Source organism: Canis aureus, chromosome 23 (assembly GCF_053574225.1).
Source record: "Canis aureus isolate CA01 chromosome 23, VMU_Caureus_v.1.0, whole genome shotgun sequence".
NCBI lineage: Eukaryota > Metazoa > Chordata > Mammalia > Carnivora > Canidae > Canis > Canis aureus.
The window spans coordinates 29577784-29593216 of NC_135633.1; the positions used below are offsets into that span (position 1 = coordinate 29577784).

Sequence of the window (15433 nt, forward strand, 5' to 3'; positions counted from 1 at the left end):
CCTCCATCCGCCTGCCTCCCACCTGAGCTCACCTGATTGGTGTCATTAACAATCACCCCTACAACTCCAGTGACAAAAATACGACCAGGCACAGGCCCCTAGGAGCTCAGACCCATAGTGATGCTGACTCAAAGACCCCTATGATAGTGGGCACTCAGCTGCAAACAAGGGTATACACAGCTGCGGTCCTTTTGCAGATGGGAGAACACGGCCAGAGGAGTGAGGCAAAGGTTTCCACACTAGCAAACACAGATGTGAATTCCAACTCTAGACACTGACTTGCTTTGTGACCTTGGCCTAGTTACTTACCTCTCTGAACCTGTGTTGCATCTGAAAGGATAATGGCCCATTCTTCTGCGGGCCATTGGGAGGGTTAATGACATCCCTGTGATAGTCCCTAGGCTGCACCAGTCCTCTGTAGATGCTTGACTGACACTGGGCCCCACCCCCAGCCCCTGCCCCACTCTGTTTTAGCCCCTGAACATGGTGGTGCTCGGCTTGAAGTTGGTGAATGAATGAACCATAGCACGTCCTCTCGCATTGCTCAATCTGTGAAACGCTTCTAAGCCATGGGCACTTTCGTCTCTGTTTTACAAACGGGAGCTTGAGATTCAGAGAGGCCAAGTGATCTGCCCAGGGTCGCTTGGCAGTGTGGCCAAGGCCAGTCTCGCCCACTGGGGCTGTTGGCTGGGGTAAGTCCTCTCTGCCCCCGTGGTCCACCTGGGCTCTGCTCTGGGGCGATGTCCATAAAGTACTTATTCAGTGCGTGCTGGCAGGGAACCACAAACCCCAGCGGAACCAGGAAATGATCGCCTGGCTGCCTCCCAACCCAGGCCGGATTAGAGAGCGGTAACCAGATCCTGCTGGGGACGGAGGGGAAACCGAGGCGGATGGCGTGAGTGATGAGAGACGCGCTCGCACATCGTCAGGAACAGGCTGCCTGTTCCCCCACATCTGGAGGGGCGTGTGGGCCTTGTTTTATTTCATTTCATTCTGCCAGAAAGATGCAGACCTCTTGGCCAGGGTTCAGAGCAGATCAGAAAGCATGATTCAGAGCTGGGAGGGACACATGTGTGAGAAAAGATTAGCAGGAGAAGAAGAGACAAGGCCAGGGGTGACTCAGGGCACATCAAAGCTGCAGGGCCGAGCAAGATGAGATGAAGAATCTTTTCCTGGGGCCCACAGGGCCAGGGCGGCTCTGGAAGTAAGACGGACATGCAGCCAGTGTGAGAGACGACACCTCCAAACCAGGGGCTGGGGTGGGAGTGTGGGCTCCTGAGCAGGGAGCAGGAGGGAAGCCACGTCCATGCAGTGTTGGGGGCTCAGGTCTCTGAGGCCCAGTGTGAGGCTGTGCACTGTAGCAGACAGAGCCGGGCAGTGGTGGTAGACGTTGCAGATCTTGTCCTGTCTCTACCACCTACCGGCTGTGTGACCTTGGGCAAGTCACTTTCCTCTCTGGGCTTCAGCAAGCTCCTCACATAGTCAATATATATTTCCAGAGGACCTACTATGGTTTGGACATTGCCATGCTCTAGGGACAGAGTGATTTGGGTTAGAGCCATAAAGTGTGGCTATGCTGCCCAGGGGTACTTAGGAGAGCACCACACAGGAACTCCTAACCATGTCTTGGAGGGGAAGGAGGCTACCCCAGGGCCAGAAGAATGAGTAGGAGGGAACCAGATGAAAAGGTGGGAGAGCAGTGTCCCAGGAGGAGGCAACAACATATACAAATGCCTGGTGGTCCTGATAGCAAAGCACGTGTGAGGAATGCAGAGGTCTATGTGGAGTGGCCAGAGGTACAGTTGGAGAGGTAAAGGGGGCCAGCTTTTAGGGGGTCTTGTGGGCCCCTATGAACCTGGGCTTTATCTTAAGGACGTCCATGTCATGAGGATGGTGAGCCCCCTGGAGGGGGTCTTGGGATCAGAATGCCCAAGTTCAAATCTCAGCTTCACAACCCGTTGGAAATATGTAATTAGATAAGCCTGTTAATCACCCATTTCATCTATGCATTAGGGGCACCATCTCCTACCTCACAGATTGTTACGATGGTTAAATGAACTAGTACATATAAAAGTACTTAGACTAGTGTCTAGTATACAGTAAGCACTCAATAAGTACCGGCAATTATTGTTGTTGGGATACTGTACATAATGCTATCAGCAGACTGCCTCTGAAACTTCCTGCCCAGGCCTCCTGTCTGTCCTGGCTTCTGCTCCAGGGCCTGACCCTCGCCTGTCCCTGCCTCCCTGGAGGCTGTGGCTGGAAGGTGACTGGTGGGTCACAACAGAAGGCTAAGGTCAGTGGAGTCTGAGTCTGGTGGTTTCTGGGGAGCTCTCTCCCAACCCCACCCTCACTGTATCTGGAGTGACCCAAGATCCAGCAACTGGATCAGCATAAGGGGCAAGATCAGGGTGGGGTCCACACAGCAGGCACAGAGGGCTAGGATGCTATTCACTTTTACAGTCTCAATTTACACAGCACTTCTTCAAGGGGGACAGGATCCACCATCATCTGTAAATGCCTAGGGCTGGGATCATCATTCCTATTTTATAGATGAGGAAACAGAAGTCCAGAGAGGGGAAGCCATTTTCCCGAAGCTACACAGAAGCTGGTGGCCAAGCTGGGACTCAGACCCAGGATGGAGAGATGAATAGGAACTCAATCATGGAAGGTCTTGACAGCCAGCCACCGCCCACTCCACCACTGGGCCACTTCATGTCCAGCCATTACAACCCATTCAGCACTCCTCATACTCACTGGGCCCATCCTCCCAAGGCTCCAGCTTTGGCACATTGCTCCTCCATGGCTTGCCTGGAGCAACCACACCCAGATCGGACAGCACTAGCAAGACAGCACCTCCTCTGGGAAGCCTTTCTTGCTTTTTACTGTACATATCTATCCCTAGCCGGGTTGGGGGCCCTCTCGCCTCCTCTGCCTGCCCTGATCATCATTTTTACTATGGATTGTCTTCCTCTCTCATCTACAGCACTGAGAGCTCCCTGACGGGAGGCATAGGAGATGAATCATCTGTTGGCCCTTGCCTAGCACAGGTGGATTTTATTTCCCCTTTCTTGAATCTGGGTTGGCCTTTTTTGTTAATTCAACTCTATGCCCAATGTGGGGCTTGAACTCATGACCCTGAGATTAAGAATTATATGCTCTACTGACTGAGCTAGCCAGGTGCTCCTGGGTTGACTTTTTAACTTCCTCTGACCAATAGAATATGTCAGAAACAGCCACACATCCAATCCCAACTTAGACCTCCAGAGGCTTCTGTGCTTCTGCCTTCTCTCTCGGAACCCTGCCACACCAGGTGAACGATACCAACCAGGCTGCTTGAGGCTAACAGACCATGTACTGTTCCATTCAAGGTTCCAGAGATGTGAGAGAGCCCAGCAAAGATCAGCAGAACTTCCTATCTCACCCACAACTGCCCATAGAGTGGTCCAGCTGAGTCCAGAGAACTTTCCAGTTGACCTATAGGTTTGTGAGCCATAATAAATGCTTATAATTTTACACTACTGGGTTTTGGTGTTATTTGTTACATGGCAATAGCTAACTGATACAAACACACAGATAAATGACCAGAAGTGAATGTATACCACAAACCCAGCAGTAAAGAAAGGAGAGGTGGGATGCCAGCCTCCTGGTCTTCTCACCTTATACACATCGTGGCTGCCCAGAACAGCATCGAACAGTGTATAGAGGTCGTTGAGCAAGCCGACCACCTCAATGGGCTCACTCAGGGCTGAGATGATGGTGAAGCCCACAATGTCACTGAAGTATATGGTGACCTGGTCAAAGTACTCTGGTTCCACAGGTACCCCCATTTTCAGAGCTTCAGCCACAGACCTGAAATAATGGGAAGGACCAGAGTGACGAGGTGGGAGGACCCTCTTCCCACAGTTTGGAGGTGAGGGATGGATACTGGGGGGAAATTTCTGGGTTGAGAAACAGGGGATCTGGGTCAGGTCTGCTTGTGTGCTGGGCACCCCCCAACAAAGACCTATTTCTCTCTGGACATTATTTCCTCTGAAATCCAATGGGGGACACCATGCTCTCTCCTTGCTCTCAAGGGAGTGAGGTAGCAGAATTAATACTTAAAAGTGCAACATAGTGCCTGGCACATAAAAGGACTCTATGAAAATATATTAGATAAATAATGAATAAATTGAATGAATTCATAGAACCTAGATTTACTGAGCACCTACTATGTCCCAGGTCCCATGCTCAGAGCCAATCAAGCCCTAAGGGGCCACTCACGAAGGGAGCATCTGAGAGAGCAGTCTCTCTGTCTTCTGCTTCTCCACCTCCAGTTCCTCAGTCCTCTCCTGGATCAGGTCCTCCAGGTTCTGGGAATACTTCTCTAGCATCCATAGCATAGAGTCAGCAACACTGGTCTTCTTGCCTTGATTGATGCTTTTGAACTGAAAAATAGAACAAAAATCCCCATTCATCCTTGAAGGTGAACACACTCTCAGGTTGGAAATCTGGGCCACGGGAAAGAAGCAGACATAATCCCTGGCTGGAGGAGCTCTGCTGGTGGGGAGCAGATATGGAACAGACAAGGGATGGCAGCTCTGAGAAGGGAAAGCACAGACAGATGGGAGGAAAAGTGAGTTAGTTCTGTATGGGGCGGGCAGGCAGGGAGATGACTTTACAAAGGGGACTGTGCCCAGCATAGCATTACCATTAACAAACACTGATCCTACTGCTCTGGTTCTCACAACAACACTATAGAAGAGACATTCTCTGTTCTTCTCAAAGGTGGATGGATAGATGGACAGATGAGTGGATGGATACACAGATGATAGATGATAGACAGGTGGATGGATGGATGATTGGATGAATAGTTAAATACACAGATGGGTGGATATGATGGTTGGAAGGATGGATACATAGATAAACAGATCTATAGAAAGGATATAAGTAGATTATTTATGTATATAATCATTTCTACCTCTCCATTTCTCTCCTTGTTCAAAAAAATTTTGTTTTACAAAATAAAATGATAAAACACTGGGACAAAAGGAGAATAAATGCTTTCTACTTTGGTGTAGCAAAATGCATGCTAGAAGTGTTCACAATTTTGGACATGAGCTTCCTAGCAACAAAGAGGGAAATATAGATTACACAATCCAGAGTCCATGAGACAGTGGAGCATTAAATTGGTTGCTCAAAAGAAACACAACTACTGCTGATTGCTGAACAAAGAGAAATACCTCTCTTAGGTCTCCATAGGAGGACATTCATGTGTGGTCATCAATCATACCTTCAATGAAAAGCTTACAGGAAATATAGCAGTGTGTTCCCAAAAAAGGTTTACTAGAACCTTCCCCAATCTGGTTCACACCTTCCCAAAGTGCAGTCAGTGAGAAAAGGAAATTAATGATGGCCAAAGTGAAGGAGTACATTCCTGCTAAATCCAGCAGCTTAGTGTGTGTATGTGTGTGTATATGCATGTGTGTGCATGTGTGTAGATGTGCATATCTTACCTCCATTAGTACCACTTCTCTCAACCAAACGCCTATGAGGTGGGGAGTGGCAGCAGCCGCTAACGTGCATCTATTTTGTATTGCCTGTTAAAAGCAGGGGTGCAAGCTTTAAAGATTACTCAGGGTGGGCATGGCAGCTGCTGACCTTGAGACTCCAAGGACACAATGCTGACTGGAGGTTCACTTTGGCAAGGAAGGCTCCCATAATACAAATGAAAAAACCAAGATCAAGGTCAAGAGGTAAAATAACTTGCCAAGGACCTCATAATGGCGGGACTGAGTTTCAAATTGAGATCTTCCATATGTTAATTTTATCATCAGCCACGCCACTGAATTATTTTAAAATTTTAGATGTGTTTTCCACTGTTTCTCTCGGGTTGCCCGGGAACACAATCATAGGATTTACAGATAGCAATCATTTTCTTCTCCCCTTTTGATATTCATTTTCTTGCTTAATTGCATTAGCAATATTAACATATCCCAGAACAATGTTAAGTGAACATGAACCCAAGCCTTTTGATTTTGGCATCAGTGTTCTTTCTCTAATGCCTCATCCACTATCTCTTTCTCAGAGAACCACCACGTTTTAACTTAGTTATCCCACTTGATGGTCACTCCAGTATGGCAAGTCAGGCCAGAGTTAGTCTTTCCAGGCCCACTTTTAGGGAGGTTGAAGTTCAATAGAGCAATCAACTTGCCCAAGGGCAAGGAAGTAAATTGCAGATAGATGTGAATGCAGGCATTCTGGCTCTTAGCAGAGCCCTCCCCCCAACCCCCCATCCCCCCCCCCCATTCCACCCCCCACCCCCACCCCCGCAATGTGATGCAATTCCTGGAGCTCTTGGAGCCCTCATGGTGCTCACCCTACCTCATGTCTGTCCCTGACTTCTCTGCCCCAGAGCCTTGGGCAGGATCTGTCCCCACAGTCACCTGCCGCTGGCCATGGCAATCTCTGATCCCTGGATAGACTCCAGGCTCGTGTTTTAAGAATTGGCTGCTGGTCCCAGCTCAGCAACCCACCCTCACTGTGGCCACTGAGAGCTCATTTACTCTGAGACCCAGATTTCTCATCTGTGGAAGGGGGACACCACCCCTGATGCCAGAGCTGAGGTGGAAAGAGGATGTGGGAAGTCAGGGGTGGCGGTTCTCGGAGGACACCTGTGCATTCCTCCTGTCTGTCTTCCTGGCTCTCGCTCCCACATCACCTGTCTGGACGCCCCTCTTGCTTGCTGAGCCTCTCCTTGGCAACGTTTCCCTGCGGCTGGGGAGTGGAGGGCAGAAAGGGGAGGCATGAAGCTGTCACCGCAGGCTTGATGGGTTGGTCCTGTGGGAGCCTGAGCCAGCTCGATCAGGCCCACACACTCCACCACCGCCCTGCAAACTCGTACAGACTTGCCTCACCCCTCTTGTGGCAAGTCCCAAGGCAGACTTTGGTGGGGGGAAGGGGAGGCACCTGTGCCCCTCACAGGTTCCACTCACGGACAAAGGGAACCAGCACTGCCTCCACAGCCACAAAGGGCCTGTGTGCTCCGGTGCCGGGAGGCCAGTAAGGGTTGAGGTGTACAGCACCAGCTCTGCAGAGAGGCCAACCCGAGTTTGGATTCCAGCCCCACTTTTCACTCCCTGAGTTACCTTGGGTGAGCCCTTCACCTCTCTGTGCCTCAGTTTCTCTCCTATGAGGCCAAGATAATAATAGTGCTTCTTTGGAGGGCTGTTATAAGATCAAATGAAGTAAGCATAACACTTAGCATGGGGCTTGACACTTAGGAAGGCACTCAACCAACATCCCCAGAACCTGGGGTTCTGAGAAAGCTTTCCTCAGGGGGTAGACCTCAGGCCCAGCCCTCAAGAGTGATGGTGTTGGCCTGTGCCCCCTTATTACACAGGGTTTCTAGGCCCCAGAGGTAGAGTCTGGCTCCTACTGGGCAAAGTGAGGTGAACTGATCAGCCATTTCATGTGAGCAGTGGCCTGGGAAGCACTGACCTGGGTGTAGATCTGGTCTAGGCTGGGTCTGTCCTCTGGAGCCTCCTCCCAGCACTGCTCCATCAGCTGGATACACTCGGGTGGCCCATGGTCAGGAGACACCCGGGGCCGGCACAAGGGAGGGGGTGATACCACCTTCCTGATGATTTCTGCAATAAACACCATGTGGATGACAGGCTCGAGGTTCCCAGGAAGGCTCGTGGGAAGCGGTTGGCCTGGGGTCCTGAGAGAGAAGGCAGGGAGGCCTCTGGGGGTGCAGGGATCGGGCCTTGAGGGTACTTCTCGGCTCCCCTGTTCCGTACCCCAGAGCAAGCTATTAATGGAGCCAGGGTTGCCCAGGATGTGGCCAGGGAAAGAGTCTCACGCTAAGAGGCTGAAAGAGTAGGTTTTGATTTCTGGATCTCCCACCATCTCTTTAGGAGCTGGTGGACAATAGAGTGATCTCTCTGAACCTCAGTCTTCCCATCTGTGAAATGAACTTAATAAACTGCCTTCTTAGAGCTCCTGGGTGGCTCAGTTGGGCAGTTGGCATCTGCCTTCGGCTCAAGTCATGATCCCAGAGTTCTGAGAGGGAGCCCCACATGGAGCAGGGAGCCTGCTTCTCCCTCTTCCTGCTGCTCCCCCTGCTTGTGCTCTCTCTCTCTCTGTGTCAAATAAATAAATAAAATCTTAAAAAAAAATTAACTGCCTTCTTGAGAGGGGTGTAGAGGGAAGAGATGATGGATGTTAGACAGCCAACACCTAGCAGGCTCTCCCCTAACCCCAAACTCAACTGCTGCTGCTTGCCAGTGATGCCCATCCATGTGCTTGAAACCCTGACACTGTGGCTCTTTCCACCAGCTCTGCCACCCAGACACTTTCTGGTGCCAATTCCCCATGTAAGAAACCGGACCGTCTGCTTTCATTACCATCAACATTATTATTTCCCAAGACAGCCTCTGCCATGATCTTCCTGCCCCCACTCCCTGTGGTAAAGACTACCAGACCAAGTTGAGGTCCAACAGATCAGTGTTCTAGTTCTGGCTCAGCCACTCGCTGTCACTCTGTGCCTCAGTTTCCCCATCTAACAACTGCCCAATAAAGCTCTGCCTTAGGAAGCTGTTGGGAATACTGAGGGAGCTAAGAGATTCACAAGGGCACTGTGAGGAAGTGAGGTTGGGTACCAAGCTCAGACTTGCAGTGGATCCGGAGGGGACTTTTAGATCATGTTCTAAGTTATGTCACTTCCCTGAGCCTCAGTTTACTCACATATAAAAAGGGCATAAAATAGTACAGACCCAGAGCTGTCAGAGCTACAGCAGGTTTCTCTCCGAGGAGGACTGGGATCCTCCTCTCTTGGCGGAGGAGGTGGGAGCCCTTGGCACCAGTAAGAAGAAGTTTCTTTCTGGATTTCAATACGCACCCCCCCCCCCCCCACACACACACACACACACTTCTGTTGGCCTCCTTGTCAGGAATACTGCTTGAGCCCCTGTCTCATTTTACAGATAGGGAAACTGAGGCTCCTGGGAATGAAGTAGCTCACCTACAGCTACAGGGCTGGTAAAAAGCCAACTCTAGATCTGAGCCTGATCTCCTGGCCTGCATAATTTTCTTTGCCTGGAGGCTTCCAGCCTGCAGGCATCAGACCCTGAGGGCCTCTGAGTAAAGGGTCTGGAAAGCTGTATGTGCTTTCAAAAGAGTGTGGGCAGATGGAATCAATAATACATCACACACACACGTACAACTTTTTTTCAAGAGTGTCCGGATGGTGTTGTGATGAATAAAATACAAATCCATTTCCAAGTGTTGCTGATTTCAGAGCAGATTCTGTCTTTGGGTATTGTCTCAGTCAGCGGATATTAAAAATCAAATAGTGGCATGTGAGGCCCCAAACGTTTTTGACATTAAAATGGAGCCCTTATATGTGAACGTGCTGCAAACCGCCGGCCCAGGCCAGGCCAGATCTCGTGTTCCCTCACTGTGCCAGGCCCACTGTCCACACCCAATGCATCACCGTGATTGACCAGCCATGCCAGTGGGTGAGGAAAGAGGCTATACGCATCCAGCAATGTGGGAACATGCCCCATGGATGACTCCAGGAGATTTTAGGGCAAGAGCACTGACCCACTGCTCTCTGCTGAATGAGAAGTCCCTTCACATCTCTGAGCCTCACTTGACTACCTATGAGGAATGCACTACCCATTTCACAGGGGCTGCAAGTGTTCCCCGAGGGTCTGCTTCCAAGTTGGGAAGTCAGGAGAGAATGTGGGATCCCCCATCAGCACATCCCTAAAACCAGTCAGGCAAATATGTATGGAATGCCCATCATGTGTCAGGCACTTTGTATAAAGAATTTCACTGAATCCCCACAACCACTCTGGGAGGCCGGCAACATGGTCCCCATTTTATAGATGATGAAACCGAGGCTCTTTGCCTGAAAGGGATTTACTCAGTTATGAAGTGGATTGGCATGGAGCTGGGCTGAGGTTGGTGTCCCCCAGTACCGGTGCTCTTTGCATTTAACTCCCTGAGACCAGGGAAGGCACTCCCCAGGAAGTAGCAGGCCCTAGACAGCCCAATCCAGTGGTGACCATCCGAGCATTCCAGGCCTGGTCCATTCCCCTTAAGGCTCATGCAGTCTAGGCCCAAAGGGCTGTGCACTGGCAGCATGGCTTGCACACCCCATCTGGCTGGTCTTCCCTCTCTCGGTGGGCAAATGTGGGGGGCCGGGCTGCTGAGGAGTGTTGAACAAATGGCCTGACAAAGGCCCCTCTCTTTCTCACTCCTCCACCTCATAAATTTGGGGCCTGGAATGCTCATTACTCATTGAGCAGTGCTTTGGTGGAGACAGGAAGTGAGCCAGGCCTCCCATGAGTTAAAGATTATCCACTGGGGGTGGGAGGGGATAGTAGGCTCGGCTCCATCGCTGTCCTGGACTGAGGCTGAGAAGCTAGGGTGGCTGTGGGGATGGCTGGAAGAACTGCCCAGAGTCTGGGTCACCCTGACAGGGAACAGAAGGGGAGAAAATGTTTCTGAAATTGGGCCCTGAAACTGACCCAGAAAAGAAAACGTCTAAGATCAGGTGATGATGGGGAAGCTGTGAGTGACAATCCTGCACACCTAAAATATAGGGACTGAGATGCTCCTGAAGGAGCCCCATCTGGGCAGAGAAGCAAGTCCCGCAATACTGAGCAGCCTGGCCCCTTCTGACACGGACCAGATGTCTGGCCCATTCTTTTTTATTCCATCTCCATTTTAAAGATGAGAAAACTGCGGCTCAGAGAGGGGAAGTGATTTGTGTAAGACCGTGTAGTAAGTAAGTGACACAGAGGGGGAAAACAGGTCTGTAAAAGCACAAAGTCAACACTGGGCAAGGGGGCTAGTTAGGGCATGAGCACCCGCAGACACGGCAATGACTCTGGCTGGCAAAGGCAGAAGGGAGTGGAGGTTTCCTTCCAGACACCAATGTCTTCGGCCCTGGAGCTGGTCGGCTGCCATTTGGGCCGAGCTGCTGCAGGCTGCCTGGCTTAAGCCAGAGAAACTCAATTTTCGTGGTCAAACCAAGTGACCACAGGGCAAGTGCGTCTGTGTGGTTATTTCCAGGCCTCGCTCCGCTGATGGCCACAGGGCTCCCCAGCTACATGGGGACTCCAGCCAGGGAAAGGCCGAGGAGGGAGGACAGGGGTGCCGTACCTTCTGCGGAGAGCCCCGAGGAGCTGTAGGGTGGGCCTCGAGTCAGCACCTCCTGTAGGACGATGCCGATGCTGAAGATGTCTGCTTTGAGGGTGCCCCGCCCAGGCGCCCCCGGCGCCCGCAGCAGCTCCGGAGCCGTCCACAGCAGCTCTGCAGTCACAGGGCAGGGCCACGCCGTCCTCACCCACTGACCACCAAGCTGGGCCGAGATGGGCGGTGCTTCACGCGGGTGGCGTCCTCGCCCAGGAGGAGGTAGGTACTTCGGTTCTGCCCCATTCACAGGCAAAGGGCCTGAGGCACCCTCAAGGTCACACCATGGAAAGTGCTGGAGGATCAGACATCTCCTCCCTCCCCTGCCTCATAAGCATCTGATTTAAACAGAGGCCTCAAAACCTACTGGCAGCCCCTGCCTCCCCCTGAGCTGACCTTCTGGGGCTGGCCGGGGGCGGGGAGCCCGCTGAGCATCCAGGAGTTCCGCATAACCATGGTCAGTGACCTTGAGAACAAAGCGTCCATCCACCACACAGTTTCGGGACTTGAGGCGGCCGTGAGGGAAATGCCGATGGTGCAGATACCTCATGCCCTGGAGTGGACATAATGGTGGTCCATGAGGGCTGTGATGAATGAAAGGGACCCCTGATCCTCTCAGAATCCCATAGACCTCAGAAACCCTTCCTGCCTGCTCTTACCTTTTCCCACCTATTCAAATTTTTCTTAAAGGGGAAAGAGACCAGGTCTTGGGAATATGAGCATCTCTTGTCTCCCTCCCCGCCCCATGGCCCCCATAGTTCCAGGCCCAGGGACGGTTCTCACACGGATCAAATCCAGCAACAGAGAGGCCTTGAAGGTCCAATCCAGCCGCAGAGCTTCATTCCGCAGCAGGTCCTCCAGGCTGCCCCGGGCACAGTGCTCCAGCACGAGCGCGCTGACCCCAGGGGCCACAAAGACTCCCAGGCAGGCAGCAACGTTCTCATGCCTCAGCTCCCGCATCTGTTGGGGCAACAGGCACAGTAGCAGCCCCCAGGGGCTTGTCCAAGGCTGGACCAGGTACAATCCACACCTGGGCCTCCAATATTTAGCACCCAGGACAGGGCAGAGCACAGAGAGGCACCAGAAATGTTGAATGGTTGGGTAGATGGATGGATGCATAGATGCATGGATGATGAATGGATGAATGGATGGTGAATGGATGCATGGATGATGGATAATAGATGGATAGATTATTGATGGATAGATGGATGGATGGATGGATGGATGGATGGATGGATAAATGGGTGATTGGATGGATGGATGATGGATGGATGATAAATGATGGATAGATGGATGATGGATGGATAATAGATGATGGATGGATAAATGAGTAGGTAAACAAGTGAGGGGAGGGATGCCTGGGTGGCTTAGCGGTTAAGCGCCTGCCTTTGGCTCAGGGCATGATCCTGGAGTCCCGGGATCAAGTCCCATATCAGACTCTCTGCATGGAGCCTGCTTCTCCCTCTGCCTATGTCTCTGCCTCTCTCTTTCTCTCTCTCTGTGTCTCTTATGAATAAATAAATAAAAATCTTAAAAAAAAAAAACAAGTGAGTGGAAGCATCATGAGTAAATAAGTGAATAAGTTGTAACCAACTGCACAGTATAGGGATCTAGGCCTGTTTCCCAACCTAACTGGCACAATGTGCCTGAAAACTGTACATTCTCTCCCCCCAAAACTTAAGGCCTGATGAGGAGAGGAAGAAGATCAGAAGAGGTCAGTCTCAAGAAGAAAACAGCTTCCTTGATGGCTGCCCAGCAAGTCAGAGAGCCCCAACCCACCCAGCAATTTTAACATTTGTTCAAGCAGGAAAGATAGAAGGCTTATTTGATGCGGCTTTCCTCACAGAAACAGTTCGAGTCAAGTGAGTGGGGGAGACCTGAATACAAGTCACAATCATATTAATATACACGGTGAATTGAGAATGACATCAATCCTATGACACTCCTGACCTCAAGACGTGGGACCTCTGTCCTTTCCCCTTGAATATGAGTGAGCTCTGTGATGACCGTGACCAACAGAACATGGTGGAAGTGACCTTGTGCATGTTGGGTCTGGTTCTTAGGACACTGGCAGCTTCTATTTCCTGTCTCTTGGAGCCCTCTCTGTTGGAACCCTGAATGACTGTAAGAAGTCCCTCTCCCCAGGAGGGCCTGCCTTCAACTCAGTTTGTGATCCCAGCGTCCTGAGATCAAGCCCCACATCAGGCTTCTCGCTCATCGGGGAGTCTGCTTCCCCCTCACCCTCTACCTGCCACTCCCCCTGTTTGTGCTGTCTCTCTCTCTCTCTCTCTCTCTCTCTCTCTCTCTCTCTCTGTCAAATAAATAAATAAAATCTTAAAAAAACAATCCCTCTACCCAGAGTCACCACACTGGAGGGATCACGTGAAGAGGCCTGGGACTACAGAGTGGAAAGTCAGGTCTACCTGACTTCCAGACATTTCCAAATGACCTGCCACGCATGTGAGTAACCGAGCATGTAAGTAAAGCCATTTTAGGCCCTCTGGACCAGAGGTCAGCAAACTCTTCTGTAAAAGTCCAGTTAGTAAATATTTTAGGCTTTGCAGCCCATACTGTCTCTGTCACAAAGACTTCTTACCTCTGCCATCCAAAGCCAAAAGCTGACATAGACAATATGTAAAGGAATAAGCATGAGTTCCAGTAAAGCTTTCTCTATAAAACCAAACAGTAGAACTGGTTTGGCTCACAGGCCATAGTTTGCCAACCTCTGACAGGCCATTTACAAGCTGAATACCATTGAGGGACTCCCAACCAATGCCAAGTAGGACCAAAGACTTGCTCAGCTGAGCCCTGCCCAAATTTCCAACCCACACAATTATATCATAAAAATGATTGTTGTTTGAAGCCACAACATTTTGGGGAATTTGTTACACAGTCAGAGATAATCAGAGCATATTAAAGATTCTGAAAAGCCCAATGGCTAACCTAAGCAATTTCCAAAATTGGAAATTTGACCACATATAAGACCTTTTCTTTTAAGGAACATCTACTCATTCTGGTTGCAAGATGCCCACTGGGAAATGCCTACCCTCGCCTCTAGTCACTTAATCTTTCCAAACTTGATTTTAGATGATAGTCATATGGGAAATAATAATAATAAAATTCACCATTTATCAAAGGCCCACTCCTGGCCAGGGACAGTTCTGGGTTATTTCATATGTTCTCTCTAAACCTCATGATTCCCCAGGAGTGGACTTAATTAGCTCCATTTTACAGGAAAGCTAAGCATTTCATGGAGGCAGATTTCTACCTGGGACCTTCTTTTTAAATTTATTTTATTTAATTTATTCACGAGAGATGCACAGAGAGCGGCAGAGACATAGGCAGAGGGAGAAGCAGACTCCCCACAGGGAGCCCAATGTGGGACTCCATCCCAGGACCCCGGGATCATGACGTGAGCCAAAGGCAGACGCTCAACCTCTAAGCCACCCAAGTGTCCCTACCTGAGACCTTCCTGACTCAAATCCTCTGCAGTGTCCCCTAACCCACAGTGCCTCTCAGGATGATGGCAATCTCAGGGGTGAAGGGGCTTATGTGGTTAGTGATAACAACTGAGTGGAAACTCCCTGAAGGAAGGAACCTCATTCTTCTCAGCTGTAGCCCCAAACCTAGAACATGGCCTGGCACATAGGGGGTGCTCAATACACAGTGAATAAATGGGTATATGGATGGAGGGATGGAGGGCACAAGATAAGGTCCTTCGGGGGTATTGATGATACTGACGGAAGGGACGGTGCTCCTGGTGGTCATGGTGATGGCCATATTGGGGTGGTGATGTGACTTTAGGGATGCTGGTATGTAAGGATGACAGTGATGGTATGTAACTGTGGTTGAGGTGTCAGCCATGGGACAGTGATTGTGACAATAAGAAGGACTCATTGGTGGGACGCCTGCTTCTCCTTCTGCCTGTGTCTCTGCCTCTCTCTGTGTGTCTCTCATGAACAAATAAATAAAATCTTTTTAAAAAAAGAAGAAGAAGGACTCCTTGCTGAGACTAGAAGCTTCTATGTTGAGTGGGGACTACTCCATCCCACTAGGGGTCTCCTGACAGCACCCCCTCCACAACCCACTCCCCACACCCCCTGCAGCCCTACCTTTCTCAGGAGGCTGAGGCAGCTGGGCCGCAGCTCCGGGGCAGTCCCCGCTTCAAACCTCTTCAGCCACACCCACTCCCCCTGTTCAAGGAAGAACAAGAAAGAATTCACTACTTGCTATGCGACCTTGGGTAAAT

The 15433-nt window shown here is 50.6% G+C and overlaps 1 protein-coding gene across 1 annotated transcript in view; it reads right to left on the minus strand.

Annotated features, from left to right (window-relative positions):
• LOC144295184 (guanylate cyclase D-like) overlaps window positions 1-15433 on the minus strand; it is a 39861-nt gene that overhangs the window by 11420 nt on the left and 13008 nt on the right. The window contains exons 8-14 of the mRNA XM_077867628.1: window positions 15297-15377; window positions 11968-12144; window positions 11581-11737; window positions 11155-11304; window positions 7480-7628; window positions 4264-4427; window positions 3660-3852 (exon numbers count right to left, since the gene is read on the minus strand). Coding sequence (XP_077723754.1) covers window positions 3660-3852; window positions 4264-4427; window positions 7480-7628; window positions 11155-11304; window positions 11581-11737; window positions 11968-12144; window positions 15297-15377 — 1071 coding nt within the window. The remainder of the gene's footprint in view (window positions 1-3659; window positions 3853-4263; window positions 4428-7479; window positions 7629-11154; window positions 11305-11580; window positions 11738-11967; window positions 12145-15296; window positions 15378-15433) is intronic.